This window comes from Peromyscus leucopus, chromosome 23 (assembly GCF_004664715.2).
Source record: "Peromyscus leucopus breed LL Stock chromosome 23, UCI_PerLeu_2.1, whole genome shotgun sequence".
In the NCBI taxonomy this organism is placed as follows: domain Eukaryota; kingdom Metazoa; phylum Chordata; class Mammalia; order Rodentia; family Cricetidae; genus Peromyscus; species Peromyscus leucopus.
The window spans coordinates 25,350,170-25,370,043 of NC_051082.1; the positions used below are offsets into that span (position 1 = coordinate 25,350,170).

Below are 19,874 nucleotides of genomic sequence, written 5' to 3' on the forward strand. Positions count from 1 at the left end.
GCTCCCAGGAAGCTCACGTGTTAAAAGTTGATTCCCAGCCACCAGGGCTTTGGGGCAGTGATTGGATCATGAGGGTTCTGACGTTACCAGTGCATTGGTCCATGGATTCAGAATTTTTTTTTTTTTTTTTATGAAGCAGAGTTGGGGGTTAATAAAGACTTTTGAGGATTTCATACATGTATACAGTATCATGATCAGAACCATGTCCACTCACATCTACCCCAACTTGCTCTCCCGTAAGACCCCTTCTCCACACCAGCTCCCCCTCCCAACTTCATGTCCTCTTTCATTATTTTTTTTTATTTTATCCTACTTAAAATAACAAAACAGGAATAAATACAAAAGCTAGGTGTGGTGACTCATACCAGGAAAGAAGGAGAGAGGGAGAGGAAAAAAAAAGAAATGCGACAATAACTTCTTGCTCGAGCAAAGAGCACTGTCTTGGACTGGTGCTAAGTGCTGGAGGGTGGCATCTTAAATGCCCCATTTATCCACCTCTCCCCTCACCTTCTATGGGGGGTATAAATGTCAGTGCCAGAGGCTGAACTATGTGGCTCGTCCCTGACGACCACAAGTCACCCAGAGAAGGTCCAAGAGAAAGCAAGAACTGAGAACCACAGGGAGCTGGAGAGATGGCTCAGCAGTTAAGAGCACTGACTGCTTTTCCAGAGAACCCCAGTGTGGTTCCCAACGCCCATGTCAGATGATTCACAACCTCCTGGAACTCCAGCTCTGGGGGATCCAACGCCCTCTTCTGGCCTTTATGTGACTTGCACTCGTGTGTGCATACATAGAGACAAGCACACATATACACATTTAAAAATAAGTTTTTTTTTTTACAGAAAAAGAACTTAGAACCCCAGCTTCCTCCTGGGGAGCATCCCAGGTTCTCTAGTGAAGTTTAATTGTCACATGGGGTGACTCAGTGAACCATCAAGACACTGGGATTATAGACATGCACCCTCTCACACCCAGCCTTGGGCTCCTTAAATTAACACAGTTCCCTGAAACTAGGCACGCTCTCTCAGGAATGTGGGGGACACTGGACATGACCATAGATTCCCTAAAGTTTCTCACTGGACAACTTACTAGGAACCTGCAGTGACCAGGAGGACCCAGACTTCAGGAAGGGGCGCCATCCCACACTCCAGCCTGCCCCTCCACCCCTGTGTTTTATTGTTTGGTAGAGGGCTTAGTCAGACATCAGCCTAGGCTTTGCTTTGAACTCACAGCGATCCTCCTGCCTCAGCTCCCGAGCGATGGGATTACAAGCGTAGACCGTCACACCGAGTTTTATATGATCCTGGGTATAGAGCCCAGGGCCTTGGGCATGCTGGGCAAGCATTCCACCAACTGAGCCGCATCCTCAGCCCTTTGGAGTGGGGGGGGGGTATGTGTACACGTGCGCACGTAGAGGCCAGAGGTTTACTGTGGCTGCTGGTCCTCAGGCACGGTCTATCTTGTTTTTTGAGATGGGGATCTCTCAGCAATTTGAAATTCACCAAATAGCCTAGGCTGGCTGGCCAGTGAGCCCTAGGCTTCCCTGTCTCTGCTACCCCCCTGCTGGGATGACAAGTCAGAAGGACCCACAACAGGCCTTTTCACACAAGTTCTGGGATCATACTAGCTCCTTGCTCTTTTTTTTTTTTTGGTTTTTCGAGACAGGGTTTCTCTGTGTAGCTTTGCGCCTTTCCTGGAGCTCACTTGGTAGCCCAGGCTGGCCTCGAACTCACAGAGATCCACCTGGCTCTGCCTCCCGAGTGCTGGGATTAAAGGCGTGCGCCACCAACGCCCGGCCTAGCTCCTTGCTCTTATCCCCAGCCTTCCACCAGGTGGTTTAGATCTCACCAGGTGCAGTCAGGTGGCGATCTGGTGCTTTACAAGCTTGAAACAGCATTTAAATGTTAAAAAAAAAAAAAAGGACTGACCACATAGGATTTCTAAAAGCCAGGAGAGGATGTGTTGCCTTGAAAAGTAGTGAGCCTCCCATTCCTAGGTGCATGCAAATAGAGGCTGCCTAGAGTATCCTTGCTGTCCTACCCCTTTCCTCTGTCTCCTACTGCCTTCTGTCAGGATGATGGCAGGAAGTCCCTCCTCTTTTCTGTGACAGGGTCTTGCCCTGTAGCTTAGATTGGAGTTCAACTTGAGACCCTCCTGCCTCAGCCTCCCGAGTGCTGGGCTTCTAGGCTTATATCAGCACATCCAGCCTTCTGCGGTGTGCGTCTGTGTGTAAGTGTGGTGTGTGGTGCACGCACATGAATGTGCTGTGCCTTGCGCTTATGCAGAAGGCATCTCAGGGCGTCGAGTGTCTTCCTTTATCGGTCTCCATCTTGTTGTCTTGAGATGGGGTCTCCTACTGAACAGCCAGCTCCTGGGATCTGTCAGCTGGCTTTTTACGTGGGTGCAGGGCATCAGGTCCTTGAGCATGCAGAACAAGTTCTCTTAACCCACGGTGCCATCTCCTCAGTCTTCTGTGGTTTCAACAGGGACCCTGTGATAAATTATGCCACTAATTAAATGAGTACTTGTACATCTTTTCCTTCTGCTGTGATTCTCTGGTCTATACATCTCAAAAGAAGGCTCTCCGGCAGATATTGCCTCCCATTCACCCTCCCTGGCTGCCTTCTGCCTGTGGTGTGTTTGTCAACCAAAGCTTGGCCTAGCCCAGGCTTGGGGACTTGTGGCCCAGGATGCCCTGGGGAGAGGCCCTGGTGAGGGCCTCTCTCTGCTGGGTGAAAGAAGCAGAGAGTAAACAGATCGAATTTCCAGAGGCAGCCAGGCCATCCACCCAGGCATCTGCAGTGATTGAAGACAGGAATGTGCCCAGAGGTGACTCAGCTCCTGGGCCCCTGATCTAAGCAGCCCTAGGCTTTGGCTTGGCCTGGGTGGTTGACTCCAGCCAGGCCCAAAGGGAACAGCAGTAGAATTTTGAAGACCAACTGACTTGTGCGACTACCTGTCAATCCCCTAAGGGCGAGGGAATGCATAGCCATCTTTGGTGAGGCCCTGCTGCAGGCTCGGTGATCTTCCAGGTTCATTGAGAAACAGGCAACAGTGGTCCTTACTCGCGGGAGAGGGTGGCTACTCGACATTTGTGTAGGAGCCTGGCCTAGAGGCTGAGGCAGGAGGATCTTGAGTTGCAGGCCAGCCTGGGCTACATAGGAAGAAAGGGAAAGGGGAAAGGAAGGGGTATGGAGGGAGGTGGAAGTAAAAGGAAGATGGAGGAAAGAAGGAGAGAGGGAGGCAGAGGAGGTAAATGGAGTTTCAGAAAGTTCACCGCAGCCATCAGGCACAGAGAGGCAAGTATCAGGAGAGCTGCTAGGCCTGGAGGGACCCGGGATGGAAGAGGGAGCGTGGGTGGTCCAAGGCTAGCAAGGCCCCAGGATGCTCCAGAACTGTCACCCACTGGAGAGAAGTCCCTGCAGACGACAGTGACCATGCCTGAGAAGGTGGAGACTGTGTGGGGAACTCAGGGTTTCTGGAAGGGCTCTGGTCGGCTAGATAAGGGACCCAACCAGAGGTCAAGGGCAGGATGGTAGGATGTCACAGCCATCGGATGTGGATTGTGGAGGTCATTGGTGAGATTAGCGGGGTGGAGAAGAGCTAACTGCCATCCAGCTGTCAGTGGCTGTCGGCTTGTGACCTGAGGGAGAGATGTGGAGGAAGGACACCCTTTTTTAGTATGGAGGAAACCTGAGCCTGACAAAGTGCCTATGAGTGCGTGCTGCTGATGCAGAGGACCCCAATTCAGTTCCCAGCACCCACGTTGGGCAGCACACAACTGCCTGTAACTCTAGTTTTAGGGGATCCAACACCCTCTTCTGATCTCTGTGGTCATTCACATATACCCTGCATTCACATGCACAGACCCACACACATACACATACATTAAAAATAAAATAAGTCTTTTGTTGTTGTTGTTGTTGTTGTTTTTAAGGAAGAGGCTGGAGAGATAGCTCAGAGGTTAAGAGCACTTGCTGTTCTTTGAGAGGAATCAGGCTCTGTTCCCAGCAGGGGCACTGTGATTTGCAGCCAGGAGATCCAATGCCCTCTTCTGACTTCCTTGGGCACAGGGCACAACACACATGCAAACAAAACACTCAAACAGGCCAGGCGGTGGTGGCGCACGCCTTTAATCCCAGCACTCGGGAGGCAGAAGCAAGTAGATCTCTGTGAGTTCGAGGCCAGCCTGATCGACAGAGGCCAGGGCTACATGGAGAAACCCTGCCTTAAGAAGCCAAGCTGTGCACAGTTACAGGGTTTTGAGAGGGACCCTCTAGAAATTAAGAGTGCTCGATGAGCCAGCTAGGGGGAATTAGGGGAGGCCTGGAGGGAAGGAAGTGGAGCCATGTGTGCGGGAAGGGATGTCTAGGCTGGAGGAACAGTTGAAGGTTATCTAAAGATGGCATTGGACAGAGAGGCCACTGCCGACAGACCGATAAAAGAACACAGCCATCGACGGGGAGTTTGAGTGGCATTGACCCAGAGACTAGGGCACTTGAGTTACTAGGCAACTGGTCAACAGCCTCGGGCAACACCCGAGCTGGGCCCTCCAGGGAATGTCATTTGCAGTTAATAATGTCTGGGATGTGGGGAGATGGCCACAGGACCACAGATTGCTTAATGGGCAAGGGTTGACTTCCTGTGTGCTTATCTTCCTGTGTTGACAGAAAGTTGGGCATCCTTGGGAGGATGAATGGGCTGCTGCGCGGAGCAGGGAACATGGGAAATTCATTGGGTCTGCCGTCCCATCGGGAGAGGGAAGAAGAATGTGAGAACTTTTGTCCAGACTCAGAGTACAAGGCAAAGAAAGGAACGGATGCCAGCTAGGGATGTGGGGCTCACTCAGCATTAGAGCCCCTGCCTAGAATCCCCAGTGAGGGGCTGGGGTGTGGCTCAGTGGTAGAGCACCTGCCTAGAATCCCCCAGTGAGGGGCTGGGGGCGTGGCTCAGCGGTAGAGCACCTGCCTAGAATCCCCCAGTGAGGGGCTGGGGTGTGGCTCAGTGGTAGAGCCTCTGCCTAGAATCCCCCAGTGAGGGGCTGGGGATGTGGCTCAGTGGTAGAGCTCCTGCCTAGAATCCCCCAGTGAGGGACTGGGGTGTGGCTCAGTGGTAGAGCACCTGCCTAGAATCCCCCAGTGAGGGGCTGGGGGTGTGGCTCAGTGGTAGATCACCTGTCTAGAATCCCCCAGTGAGGGACTGGGGGTGTGGCTCAGTGGTAGAGCACCTGACTAGACTCCTAGGGAAGAGCCAAGTGCATTTCTCAGCCATAAAGTGCTGGCCTCACCTGCAAGGCCCTGGGTTTCATCCTTGGCACTTGAAAAAAAAAAACAAGGTGTCATCGAGCATACCTGTTATCCCGTCACCAAGGAGGCAGATGCAGAAGGGTCAGAAGTTGAAGACTGGAAAGGGCCTGGCACTTGCTGATTTCAGGCTGCCTAGAACTCACAGTGTCACCCAACACTGTGACTAGTCTCAAACATCAGCAGTCCTCCGTGGTGCCCGGATGTCGGGTGTGCTCTACCAGATACCAAGCTGGCACTGCCTAACCATTAAGGGAGTTCTTCACATACACAGTATGAGCAGACTCCCCCATCACATTGTGATGCATGGCCGGCCCAAACCCCGCCCCCAGTGTCCTCCAGTCCCATTGCAGACATCTTCACACTGGAATACCATCAATGAGGACCTTCTCTGAGCTGAGGAAAAGGAGATAGCTGCTGGCTGGTACCCTGCCCCGCCGCCGCCACTCCCTCCACCCCCACCCCCTCAACACCCCCCCCAACCCCGGTGCTTGACTGAGGTAATAAAGATGAGCAGGAAGTCTCTGAAGAGGGGGGGAGGGTTCACTCAGCAGTGGGAAGAACAGCATCGGAAGACCTGAGGCCGAGAAGTTAGGCAGGTGGGCAGTAAAGGAGTGTGACCAAGGAAGAGGCTGGTGACATTCTTCACCAGAGCTCACATCATGGAGAGGCGTGAAGAAAGAGGAACACGGGCCTGGGAGGTTGGCTCAGTCAGTAAAGCGTAAGAATTTATGTTTGGTCCCTAGAACTCCCATTTAAAAAGCTGAGTGTGAGCTGGGCCGTGGTGGCGCACACCTTTAATCCCAGCACTTGGGAGGCAGAGCCAGTTGGATCTCTGTGAGTGCAAAGCCAGCTGGACTACAAAGCGAGATCCAGGACGCCCAAGGCTACAACAGGGACCCTTTCTCGGAAAACCAAAAAAAAAAAGAAGCTAGTAGTAGGTAGGGCTGGGGAGATGGCTCAGTGGAGGAAGGGACTAGCCACCAAGCCTGATGACCTGAGTTCAGTCAGTCCCACATGATGCGGAGAAAGAACCAACTCCCTCAAATTGTCCTGAGAACTCTACACACACCGTATGGCACACCCACATACTCAATACATAAGTAAATAATGTTTAAAAAGTATGTTAAGGGCTGGGTGGTGGCACGCACCTTTAATCCCAGCACTTGGGAGGCAGGGCCTGGCGGATCTCTGTGAGTTCGAGGCCAGCCTGGTCTACAGAGCGAGATCCAGGACAGGCTCCAAAACTACACTGAGAAACCCTGTCTTGAAAAACCAAAACAAAACAAAAAAACAAACAAACAAACAAAAAAGTATGAATAGTATCACCCACCTTGATAACAGCTAAGGTTGTCCTGGGATACACACATGCGCACGCGGGTAAGATACAGTAATTCACACATGTACTCCTAGCACTCAAGAAGCTGAAGCAGGGGAATTGCTGCAAGTTCCAGGCTATCCTGGATCTGTGTGCAACCATGAGGACCTGGCACCCAGGTATAGTGTAGCCTTTGCCTGAAAAGCCCTGTTGTGGGGGATGGAGATAGAGAGACAAGATATCAGTGGGCCTTGCTGGCAGCCAGCTATCCAAAACAATGCACGAGCTCCAAGTTCCAGAGAGACCCTGCCAGAAAGGAACAAGAGGGAAGGGACAGAGAAGGACACCCAACACCCTCCCCTGGCCTCTGAGATATATATATATACACATACATGCATTAGCACGAGTATGTGTATATATCACACATACAATAAAGGGAAGGAAAATATCAATGTCCTTGAGCCGAGGTTCCCAACCTTCCTAAGGCTGTGACCCTTTAATACAGTTCCTCATGTTGTGGTGACCCCCCACCACCATAGATTGTTTTATTGGTTACTTCATCACTGTAAATTTGCTGCCGTTGTGAGTCATAATGTAAACATCTAGTATGCGGGATATCTAATCTCTCACGACCCACAGGTGGAGAACTGCTGTCCTAGAGGGTCAGGTGGGGTGAAGCTCACAGACACAGGCCACTTGGTGACCAGTGAGAGCACAAGGTCCCCCTGTCTCCTCTGTCCCAAAGGTCCTCTCTGAGGCAGTGTGCACATCGAATTGAGATGGACACCCAACAGCTGGCTGGCCCCCTGGGACATGTCACTTCAACAACTTATTTATTTATACCTCATGTCCGCAGAGGCCCAGGTTGCTGTCGGCTGGTGTTTATGCCCTCCAGACCAATGTGTCCGGTCTATTTCTGGAGTGTCCCTACAGCCTTGGGGGGTGGCTGGAATAAGTGTCTCGCCCATTCCTGTATACCAGACTCTCTCAGGCAGCTGGGAGGCCCCATCCCTCCCCACATGCACCTGTTTCAGCCATCTGGAAGCTGAGAGCTTCAAGGCTCTCTCTGAGAATGTGGGGCCCCTATGAAGGAACCCCACAAGAGTACCGATTGCCACGTACAAGGTCTTGGTTTAGCGTTATCCTTTGAGACAGTTATATATTGTGTTTGTCTAGATAATAGCTACGAGTTGGCCGGGCGGTGGTGGCACGCCTTTAATCCCAGCACTCGGGAGGCAGAGGCAGGCGGATCTCTGAGTTCAAGGCCAGCCTGGGCTACAGAGCGAGAGTCAGGACAGCCAGGGCTACACAGAGAAGCCCTGTCTCGTAAAGAGTTACAAGTTGGCTGTGGGACAGACACATGGATAGAGATGTCCCCGGGAAACCAAAGAGGTTGGGTGAAAGGAACCGTGTCCAAGTCTGCCGAGCCGAGTTCAACCCACAGGACCGACGTGGTGGAAGGAGGAGAGAACCTGCCCCCTGCCAGCTGCCCTCTGACCTCCACATGTGCACCACATCCTGCTCCCATTTGCACAGACGCAAATCAGTGACAAGGGAAGGAGCTGGAGGGGAGCTGAGTGTGTGTGTGCTGGTGACCAAGTCAGAGTATCAGGGAGACAAGGAGTGCATGTCCCCTGTCCCCAAGCAGGCATCTTCCGCTTCAGAATTTCTTTACGCATTAAGTGTGTGCATGAATGTGCCTGTGGGAGTCTGTGTGCACCACATGGAGGTCGGAGGGGGTTGGCTCTGCTGGAGCTGGAGTTACGGGCGGTTGTAAGCCACTTGATAGGGATGCTTGGCACCGAACCCAAACCCTCTTGAGCGCTAAGTGCTGTTTACCACAGAGCCGTCTCTTCGGCCCCTTGAACATCAGGTTTGCGGTGTGTGAGTTACACATCGCAAATGTTGCTCTTTTAGCCAGCTGTGGTGGTGCACATCTGTAATCCCAGCCCTTACTGGGTTGGAGGACTGGGAGCTGCAGGTCAGCATTGCTCACATGAGTGATGAATGAGTTGGAGGCCAGCCTGGACTGTCTCCAAAAAGGAAAAAGGAAAAAGAGTCACTCTGTTTAGTGGATAGTTCTTTGGGTTTGATAGAGATGTAAGATTTTGCCGCCGCCGCCACCACCTACCAGAGAGTACACAAGGGACCTGATGATGTAGCTTAGTGGTAGAGCCCCTGCCTAGAATCCCCCAGTGAGGGGCTGGGGTGTGGCTCAGTGGTAGAGCCCCTGCCTAGAATCCCCCAGTGAGGGGTTGGGGTGTGGCTCAGTGGTAGAGCACCTGCCTAGAATCCCCCAGTGAGGGGCTGGGGTGTGGCTCAGTGAGAGAGCACCTGCCTAGAATCCCCTAGTGAGGAGCTCATCTGTAACTCAGCAGGGGACCTTCCTAGACTAACCAGATATTCTTGCCTTTCTGCTCAGGTGCAAGTTTTTCAGTCTGACAGAGACCCCCGAGGACTACACCATCATCGTGGATGAGGAGGGCTTCCTAGGTAAGTGTCTCCCCTCACAAGTCAGGCCACCTGCCCACCTCCTTGTTTCCTTTTCTATTTTCTTTGTTGTTGTTGTTGTTGTTGTTTAATGGGGGAAGGAAGCTGTTTGGGGTATTTCATTTTGTTTGGTTGGAGATTCGGAGTTTGGTGGTGATGGCTTTTTTTACATTTTACAGTTATAGGTTTATTTTGTGTATACGTGCACACACATGCCAGAGCATGGGTGTGGAGGTCAGAGGGCAACCTGTGGAAGTCAGTTCTACCCCTCTACTATGTGGGTTCTAGGGGTTACACTAAGGTCATCAGGATTGGTGCCCAGCACGTTCATCTGCCCAGCCGTCTCTCTGGCCCTTGTCTGTTTGTTTGTTTGTTCTTTGTTTTTGAGATAGGGTCTCCCTCTATAGCCCAGGCTACCTCAAACATAGGATCCTCCTCTTCTGCAGCCTCCCAAATGCTGGGATTATAGGAATGTGACATCATGCCTGACTAATTTTTTTTTCTTGTTTCTCTTTTTTAATGTGTTTGATACAAAACCACTTTGTTATTTATTTAGGTAGTGTGCATGTGTGTGTGTGCCTGAATATATGTATGTGTACCATGTGCGTGTGGAAGCCTATGGAGGTCAGAAGAAGGCATCAGATCCTCTGAAACTAGACTTACAGGCTGTCGTGAGCTGTGATGTGCTGGGAACCAAACCCGGATCCTTTGCAAGAACAGTGAGTGGCTCTTAACCACGGAGCCATCTCTGTATTCTTATTTCTCCATTTTTTAAATTTAAATATTATTTGGTTATCATAAAATTTATCCTTTGGGGGGGACTAAAAAGATGGCTTGGTAGTTAGGAGCACAAGCTGAAATTCCAGAGGACCTGGGTTTGATTCCTTACACCACGTAATGGCTCCCAACCATCTGTAACTCCAGTCCCAGAAGATCTAACGCCCTCTTCTGGCATCCTTGGGCACCAGGCCCACATGTGGTGAACAGACAAACATGTAGGCAAAACACGCATACACATAAATTAATAAAATAATAAGTTTTCAAAAATTAACCACCATTTTTGAAGTAGAAGTGTAGCAAGTTGTTGATTTGGTTTTTGAGACAGTCTCGAGTACCCGAGCCTGGCCTCGGACTCTCTATGTAGCTGAAGACGACTTTGAATCTGCAATCCTCCTTGTCTCTACTCAAGTGCTGACATTACAAGTGTGTATTAGCACACCTGGTTTATGCCACATTTGGGGCAAAACCCTGGTTCTTGTGGGTGCCAGGCCAGTACTCTGCAGTATCCCTTGCCCCTTAGTGATTCCGGGGAGTGGGATGTTTAATCACCTCAAAATGAAGCTTTATACCTAGTAGCAGTCACCACCTGTCCTCTGCAAAAACCTGATGTTTACTTCTTTATTAGAGCAGTTTATTGACAAGCCAGGTGTGGTGGCACACACCTGTAATCTCAGTACTTGGGGAGAAGAGGCAGGAAGGTCTTTGTGAGTTCCGTCTACATAGTGAGTCCAGCCTGGTCTACATAGTGAGTTCTAGGATAGCCGAGGCTGCACAGCGAGACCCTGTCTGAACAACAACAGCAGCATGACGCATGCCTTTAATCCCAGCACTCCGGAGGCAGACACAGGTAGATCTCTGTGAGTTCGAGGCCAACCTGGGCTACAGAGTGAGTTCCAGGAAAGGCAAAAAGCTACACAGAGAAACCCTGTCTTGAAAAATAAAAAACAAAAAACAAAAAACAAAACAAAAAAAAAAAAACAGCAAAAGTTAATGGCATGTGTTAGGCTTTGCTTAATTATTTAGTCGTTTATTTTTGCAATTCTGGAGATAATTCTCACTGCTTTGCCCGTGGTAGGCATGTGCTGTACTGCTAAGCCCCACCCCCAAATATCCAGTGTCCAGCTTTACATTGATTTTTTTTCCAGAGGCTCTCTGCAAATGGAAATACATCCATTTTGTTCTTCCATGCACCGTATTGATGACAGGGCAGAGGGGAGCCACTGAGCTTTCTCACAGGTGTTGGAGTTCGGGGGAAACTAAGTCTTCAAAAGTCTATGGAGAGAGACAGAAAGGGAGGCGCAGGTCTGTAACCCCAGGATCTAAGAGACTGAAATAGGAGGATCAATACTTCAGAGCTAGCCTGAGTCACGTTGGAAAGCCTTGTGTTCAAGCATTGTTAGTTAGGGTTTCTATCGCTGTGAAGAGACACCATGACCACGGTAACTCTTATAAAGGAAAACATTTCATTGGGCAACTTGCAGAGATTTAGTCCATTATCATGGCAGGAAGCACAGCAGCATGCAGGCAGACATGGTGCTGGAGAAGGAGCTGAGAGTCCTACATCGTGATCTGCAGGCAGCAGAAGCAACTATGAGTCACACTGAGCATAGCTTGAGCATAGGACACCTCGAAGCCCACCCCTAACTGTGACGCATGCACGTCCTCCAACAAAGCCACAACCTCCTAAGTGCCACTCCCTATGGAGGCCATTTTCTTTCAAACCACTATAAGCACAAAGGGCTGGGGATCTGATTCAGTGGTGGAGTTCCTGCCTAGAATCCCCCAGTGAGGGGCTGGGGTGTGGCTCAGTGGTAGAGCTCCTGCCTAGAATCCCCCAGTCAGGGGCTGGGGTGTGGCTCAGTGGTAGAATCCTGCCTAGAATCCTCCAGTGAGGGACTGGGGGTGTGGCTCAGTGGGAGAGCACCTGCCTAGAATCCCCCAGTGAAGGGCTGGGGTGTGGCTCAGTGGTAGAGCCCCTGCCTAGAATCCCTCAGTGAGGGGCTGGGGTGTGGTTCAGTGGTAGAGCCCTGCCTAGAATCCCCCAGTGAGGGGCTGGGGTGTGGCTAAGTGGTAGAGCACCTGCCTAGAATCCTCCAGTGAGGGGCTGGGGTGTGGCTCAGTGGTAGAGCACCTGCCTAGAATCCCCCAGTGAGGGGCTGGGGTGTGGCTCAGTGGTAGAGCACCTGCCTAGAATCCCCCAGTGAGGGGCTGGGGTGTGGCTCAGTGGTAGAGCATCTGCCTAGAATCCCCCAGTGAGGGGCTGGGGTGTGGCTCAGTGGTAGAGCGTCTGCCTAGAATCCCCCAGTGAGGGGTTGGGGGTGTGGCTCAGTGGTAGAGCGGTTGCCTTCCATATTGAAAGCTCCAAATTCCATCCCCAACAAGAGTATAAAATCATGACTTGGGACTTAGAATTACCCTTAGCCTCCCCCAGGGAAAAGCATACTCCAGAGATATCTGTCCTTGAAAAAAAAAAAAATCAAACCAACTTGTATGTCTTGATTGAGATAGTCTCCGCCACTAAGGCAGGAGGGTCTCATCGCTAGCCAAAGAGCCTTGCATTCAGTAGGAACCTTGGGATCCTTCCAGCGGCCCCCAGGGTAAAGTTAAATGCCCATTTTACAGATGAAGAGACAGCTGTCCAGCAACAGAGGAAATTCAAGGCTAGCCTGGGCTACCTGAGACCTTGTCTTTAGACTGGAGAAACGGCTCAGGAGTTAAGAGCACTTGCTCTTGCAGAGGACCTGAGTTCAGTTCCCAGGGTCCACATCAGGCAGCCCACAGCCACCTGTAACTCCAGCTCCTGGGGATCTGGCGCCCTCTTCTGGACTCCATGGGCACCTGCACACACATGAACACACACACACACACACACGCACACACACACGAAATTTTTCAAAATAAAAGTCTGTAGTAAGTAGGTCTGTCTGATGTCATTGTCACTGTCATACCTAGAACATTCATCACTGAACATGGCGTGCCCTACAATCATTCCAGAATCTTCCCCCAAAATGGCTTGCGGTTGTGCGTGAGGCATTGTCTGTTTGGTTCTGGAATACATGGCGGTGTGAGTCACTTGCTGTTGTCTGGGCCCTCCTGACTTGCCACCAGCAGGAGTTGTGGTTGGCATCAGGGGTGAAGGGTGACCACCTCACAAAGCTGCGTTTTGGGATACCCAGGCTCGCAGAAATTCCCAGGAGACAGTAGGGGCTTCAAATGCCACCCACCCGCCAAGAAGCCCTTTGTTATTAAGTTTGGGCTCCCTAGAAGTCTAAAAGCAGGAGGCTGGGAAGATGGACCAGTTGGTAACGTACTGGCCAAGCAAGTATGAAGACCCGAGTTCAGATCCCCTGAACCCTTATAAGAAAAGGAAGAATGGACGGAAGGCGGGCAGGCATGAGAGTTACAGAGGCAGGAGGATTCCTGGTGCTCACTGTCCAACCAGTCTGGTTCAGTGGGAGACCCTGTCTCAAAAAAAAAAAAAAAAAAAAAGACTGGCAGCCGGACGGTGGTGGCTCACACCTTTAATCCCAGCACTCGGGAGGCAGAGGCAGGCGGATCTCTGTGAGTTCGAAGCCAGCCTGGGCTACAGAGTGAGTTCCAGGAAAGGCGCAAAGCTACACAGAGAAACCCTCTCAAAAACCAAAAAAAAAGAAAAGAAAAGAATTCCAGAACTGAGCCAAGGCAAGGTCTGGGCAGGGCCAGGGCTTGGGAATCTTGTTCCTGGAGAGACAGGTATAAAACACAGAGCCCACCTCCTAGGCAACAGGTAGTCAGAGAAACCCAAGACCCAGGGGTCACCCCTCCCCGGCTCCTCTTCTGTCTCTCTCTTCTGCGAAGCTGCCCCCTTCATTACTAACTGGCTGACCACAGGCCCTTCTGAGTCAGCAGGACCAATGGGCTTCCCCGAGGCTGTGGTCACCATGGCGACTGAGCTAGGCAGATAGGATTCTGATAGACTTCACTCAGCATCCCCTCCTCCCAAGCCATCTTTTCTGAAAGCTGGGCCGGCCCCTCCCCCTCTTATTCTCTAGCCCTGCTCCCAGCCCCATCTCTTTGGGGACACATTGCTTCTTCTTCCTGTTAGTCCTTAAGACAGGGCCTGGATTTATTTTTTTTTTATTTTTATTTTTTGTTTGTTTGTTTGTTTTTGCTTTTTGAGACAGGGTTTCTCCGTGTGTAGCCTTGGCTGTCCTGGATCTCACTCTGTAGACCAGGCTGGCCTCGAACTCACAGAAATCCACCTGCCTCTTCCTCCCGAGTGCTGGGATTAAAGGCATGTACCACCACCGCCCAGCTGACCTGAATTTTTTTTTATGTCCACTAAGTTTGAATCTTCTTTTTTGTTTATTTGGTTGCTTGGTTTGTTTTATTTATCTTTTTTTTTTTTTTCAAGGCACCATCAGATATATCTCAGACTGGTAGGTAGCATCAGGGATCCTGATCCTCCTGCCTCCACTTTCCAAGTGCTAGACTACAGGCAGGCCCAGCATTTCCGGTTTTATGTGGTGCTGGGGCTGGAACCCGGGGCTTTCTGGATGCTAGAGAGGTGCTCTGCCAGGCGCTCTTGTGTCTCCAGCCCTTCTTTTGTCTGTTTGGTTTTTTGTTTTTTTAATTCAAGCTCATTATGTAGCCCAGGCTAGCCTGGAATTCAGGCTGCTGCTGCTTCAGCCTCCCAAGAAGCTGGGGTTACGGGTGTTCAGTTTACAGGTGTCCATTCCACCCGACTTTGTCTGTGAATCTTGGCCTGGTTGCTCCCAGTCTAGAGATAACTGGGCAAATTGCTGGTCCCTTTTAAACATTCGTGTGGAGGGGACAGGCATGCTTCCTCTGCAGGGTCCTTGTAGTGTGCATAGCATCCCAGTTCCACTTCTTGCCATATCTCTGTCCCATTCTGTGCCAGGAACGGAGTTCGGGTGGCCTCAGCAGGAGCCTGGCATTTTATGAAGAATCCTGTAGTTGAGTCTCTGGGCTCATATCCACGGAGATACTGTGTACGTGGTGTTGTATGATGTTTCCTGGGGCGATAGGGACAGAAATCTCTTCACCCCAGATAGGCCACCCACAGCAGACCCAAGAAAGGATTCCACCTAAGTCTAGCTAATTGAGCCAGTAAGTCTGTTGGGGTTACCTACAGGACCATGGATGAGTCAAAGGCAGCCACATGACCAAAAGCCCTCACCAGCATGGGTGGTGACTCGTGAAAGCTGATTCCCTGGAGCTCCCTGCACAACTTGAAGGGAGCTCCACCAGAGTCCCTGTCCCCCAGCAACTATTTCAGGGGCTTTCTGAGTCTTGTACGTTTCAGGGTCTTCCTGAGCGCTATGAGATTTAGGATTTGGGTAGTTTTTAATTTGTTTTGTTTTGGTGAGAGATGGCCTCATTGTGTTTTCTTGGCTGTCCTGGAACTCACTCTGTAGACCAGGCTGGCCTTGAACTCACAGAGATCTGCCTGCCTCCGCCTTCTTCTGAGGGCTGGAATTAAAGGTCGGTAACACTATGCCCAGAGCCTCGAGAGTTTTGTTGTTGACTTTCTGGATTTTCCAGAGCCTTCCTCCAGAAGGGAATGTTTCTGTTTCAAAACAGCTACACTGGAGAGGTGGCTCAGAGGTTAAGAGCACCGGCTGCTCTTCCAGAGGTCCTGAGTTCAATTCCCAGCACCCACATGGTGGCTCACACCCATCTGTAACTAACTCCCACCCATCTGTAACTAACTCCCGCCCCATGAGAGCCCCTCTTCCGGGGAATCTCCCCCCCAAAGGCAACAGGTACAAACGTGGTATATAGGCATACATGCAGGCAAAACACCCATATACATTAAAAATAAAAGTTTTTTTATTTTATAAAGAAAAAATAAGTCTTTAAAATCAAAATTTTAATTGAAGTAGAAATTCAGGGCTGGAGTGTTGGCTCAGTAGTTAAGAGGACCCCAACACCCACATGGTGGTTTACATCTCTAACCTCCAGCTCCAGTGATTCTGACGCCCTCTTCTGGCCTCCTCAGTAATTGCACTCATGTGCACTTACCCACCCAGGACACGCACATGCGCATAAATAAATAAAAAATACTTTTAAATGAGGAAACTGAGATCCTAAAGACAGTCTCTAGGGCCTCAGCCAATCCACACACTTCTGCCTACCTCTTCAGCCAGGCCGGGCAACACCCAGGCCCCAGGCAGTCACCAGCATCATCATCTGTGCCCCACCCCCCTGCAGAGCTGCCCTCCTCTGAGCACCTGAGCGTGGCTGATGCCACCTGGCTGGCCCTGAACGTGGTGTCTGGTGGCGGCAGCTTCTCCAGCTCCCAGCCCATCGGTGTGACAAAGATCGCCAAGTCTGTCATCGCCCCACTGGCTGACCAGAACATCTCCGTGTTTATGTTGTCCACCTATCAGACCGACTTCATCCTGGTGAGTCAAAGCTAGGGTGCGCACACTCCCATATAGTCAAAGATTGGCTGTGCACACCCCCTGCCTTCTCCATGTGACACACACACACATACTGCTGCTTCTAGCATGCTCCTTATTCTGTCCCAACACCGCTCTGCCCCCCACCTCAGCCCTGTGCACTACTGCAGGAATTGGGATGAGCTGGGGCTCAGGGACTCTGGCTTCCCGTCCTCAGGTGCGCGAGCGTGACCTGCCCTTTGTCACTCACACCTTGTCCTCGGAGTTCACCATCCTTCGGGTTGTCAATGGAGAAACGGTAGCGGCCGAGAACCTCAGTATCACCAATGGCTTTGTGAAGCCCAAGATGGGTGAGTTGGGGTGGAGGGGAGTGCCCCCCAGCCGGAAAGCCTGGCTCTCGGAGTCCGCCTGGTGTTCCCTGGATTCCGTGTGGAGCAGCCCGCAAGGGCCAGAGAAGGCTCCCGTCTCAGCCCAGCTCATGGTGTCAGGGTGACTCCCTATAGTAGGGAACTTGGAGTTCAAGCTTGAAGGACTGGGAGGACTTTCTCAGCAGCCAGAGCAGCATGGATAAAGGCTCAGAGCCCAGAAGGGACATTTAAGAATGAGTGCAGTGTGTATGTATGCTGGGGGTGAGAAAGCCTCATGGGCCGTGTTAAACAAAGTCTGAGGCTTGGCCCAACTCCTATACACAGAAGCACCACTCTGGCCTTAATACCTCTGTCCTGTGCTCTTTCAGTCCAGAGACCAGTCATCCACCCCTTATCCAGCCCAAGCAACAGGTTCTGTGTCACCAGCCTGGACCCTGACACACTGCCCGCCGTCGCCACACTTCTCATGGATGTGATGTTCTATTCCAATGGGTAGGTGCTGGGGACTGGAGGGGGTGGGGGGACACACGACATGGAGATACCATTCTACCTGGGAGCCCTGACCTTATTCTACCCATAAGTCCAATCTGCAGGAGGGAGCACAGTCTGCCCGGCAGCCTAATCTGAAGGGGAGATTCAGACCTGCCCTAGAAACAAGTCCAAGGTTCCACCTGGGAGCCTGTCTTCCTGAGGGTTTCTATTGCTGCGTTAAAAACACCGTGACCGAAAAGCAAGTTGGAGAGGAAAGGATTTATTTGGCTTACACTTTTTATCACTGTTCATCACCAAAGGAAGTCAGGACAGGAACTCAAGCAGAGCAGGAACCTGGAGGCAGGAGCTGATGCTGAGGCCATGGAGGGGTGCTGCTTACTGGCTTGCTTCCCCTGGCTTTGCTCAGCCTTTCTTTTTTTTTTTTTCTTTTTTTTTCTTTTTCGAGACAAGGTTTCTCTGTGTAGCTTTGCGCCTTTCCTGGAACTCACTCTGTAGACCAGGCTGGGCTCGAACTCACATAGATCCGCCTGGCTCTGCCTCCCGAGTGCAGGGATTAAAGGCGTGCTCCACCACCGCCCTGCTCAGCCTGCTTCCTTATGGAACCCAGGACCAGCAGCCCAGGGATGGCTCCACCCACCAAGGGCTGGATGGACTGGGCCCTCCCCCGTTGGTCACTAAGTGAGAAAATGCCTTATGGCTAGAGCTCATGGAGGTATTTCCTCAACTCAGGCTCCTTCCTTCAAGTTGACACAAAACCAGCCAGGAAAGAGCCCAGTCTGAGGAGAGAGGCACTGGTCTACCCAAGAACCAGACTGACGGGGGAGACATATGTGTGCCTATCATCTAGTCCTTAAGTTCTGGCCACCCTCCCTCTCATGATGTGTTTTGAACCTTGGTGGTAGGGTTGAGGTCCCATTTAGAGCTGAGCACTCAACAGCACTTTGACCAGGTAAGTCTGTACGTTAACTACCACCTCCTGGAGAAAGAATGTTTCTCTGGCTACGGTGGAGAGCAGCACTAATCCACGAGTCTGAATATAAGTATCTAGAAGGCAAAATAACAATAGGTTGTTTTTTTTTCCCCCCTGAGGCCTGTGACCTCCAAAGCCATAGGCTTTTGACCAGGCTTACAGTACATGTAAACATGGTCATGTAATCATGAATTTTACGTGTAAACTTGTACACATGAATTTCCCCCTGGGCAGCAGGTCCTAGATTCAAGCAGAGAGTGGTTGGTTACCCTGATAACCACCATGCCACTATGGCACTGGAGGTCACGTCTTACCTGGCAGGTCAGTAATGTAACATTCAGGGTCTGTGACTTCCTGAGTCATGAGCTTTTTGGTGAAGGCAAGACAACCCTTTCCTGCCAGACTGGTGGGTGACAGATAGCGTGGAGGCTGTGGCAGGAGCCTCACCCTCACAGCTCCCCTCTTGATCCCCCAGAGTGAAGGACCCCATGGCTGCCAGTGACGATTGTGGCCACATCCGCTTCTTCTCCTTCTCACTCATTGAGGGCTACATCTCACTGGTGATGGATGTCCAGACCCAGCAGAGGTGGGCAGGGCCCTGTGTGGATGCTAAGGGGGCCTGGGGCCTGGGTGGGAGCATGTGTCTTCTTCTTAGTCTGATGCTCCCTTCATCAGAGATGGTTCCTATAGGTGCAGGGGTCATCCAGGGTCCACAGCATGATGGTGCCAATGTAGAGATTCGAACCCTGGTCCCAGTGCCAGCTGTCCCCAGGGTCTTACCCCCAGCATTGCCTTCCCTCTCTGGCCCTACAGTGCCCCCCCCCATAAAGCAGAGAAGGTTCCCCAGAGCTGGGGGAACAGCCGTTGGCGCCAGCCTCTGATTCCTCTGACTCCTTTGATTTCCTCTGAAGGTTCCCGAGTCATTTGCTATTCACGAGTGCATCCGGAGAGCTCTGGAAGATGGTGCGGATAGGAGGACAACCCCTGGGATTCGGTGAGCCGGGGCAGGGGGCAACACCTGTGTGCAGTCACTCCTGGGGTACCCGGGCAGCTCCACGCAACGTGGTGATCTCAACAGGGAGACTGAGGCTAAAAGAGGCGGAAGCCCCCATTCTGACAGATCCCTTGCCTGTGGTGTGAGAAGCATATGAAGGCCTCAGGAAACCAATGAGAGGACTTGACCAGAGGCCTCTTATTTACCCCTCGGTTGAAAAATTAAGACACTGGGGCTGGAAGTGAGAATTTAGCAGTAGAGCCCCTGCCTAGGATCCCCCAATGAGGGTCTGGGGTGTGGCTCAGGGGTAGAGCACCTGCCTAGAATCCCCCAGTGAGGGACTGGGGTGTGGCTCAGTGGTAGAGCACCTGCCTAGAATCCCCCAGTGAGGGGCTGGGGTGTGACTCAGTGGTAGAGCCCCTGCCTAGAATCCCCCAGTGAGGGGCTGGGGTGTGGCTCAGTGGTAGAACACCTGCCTAGAATCCCCCAGTGAGGGGCCAGGGGTGGAGCACCTGCCTGGGCTCTAAGCACCTGTGTCTCCCTAGACGAGTGTGGAATTGTAGCCCAGATCTCTGAGCCCTTGGCAGCTGCAGACATCCCGGCATATTACATCAGTACTTTCAAGTTCGACCATGCATTGGTGAGTAGCCCCTGGGAACAGGCACGGATTACTCAGGTAGGGAACAGGTTCCTGGGCTAACACACTTTGTTTTTTGTTTTGTTTTGTTTTGTTTTTCCCTTTCTTTTGCTTCCTG

General features: G+C 51.5%; 1 protein-coding gene across 1 annotated transcript in view; it reads left to right on the forward strand.

Annotated features, from left to right (window-relative positions):
- The window catches only part of Castor2 (cytosolic arginine sensor for mTORC1 subunit 2), a 42,875-nt gene that overhangs the window by 16,961 nt on the left and 6,040 nt on the right, over nucleotides 1-19,874 (forward strand). Inside the window, exons 2-8 of the mRNA XM_028870134.2 lie at nucleotides 9,044-9,114; nucleotides 16,105-16,298; nucleotides 16,513-16,645; nucleotides 17,032-17,155; nucleotides 18,601-18,711; nucleotides 19,037-19,119; nucleotides 19,665-19,759. Coding sequence (XP_028725967.1) covers nucleotides 9,044-9,114; nucleotides 16,105-16,298; nucleotides 16,513-16,645; nucleotides 17,032-17,155; nucleotides 18,601-18,711; nucleotides 19,037-19,119; nucleotides 19,665-19,759 — 811 coding nt within the window. The remainder of the gene's footprint in view (nucleotides 1-9,043; nucleotides 9,115-16,104; nucleotides 16,299-16,512; nucleotides 16,646-17,031; nucleotides 17,156-18,600; nucleotides 18,712-19,036; nucleotides 19,120-19,664; nucleotides 19,760-19,874) is intronic.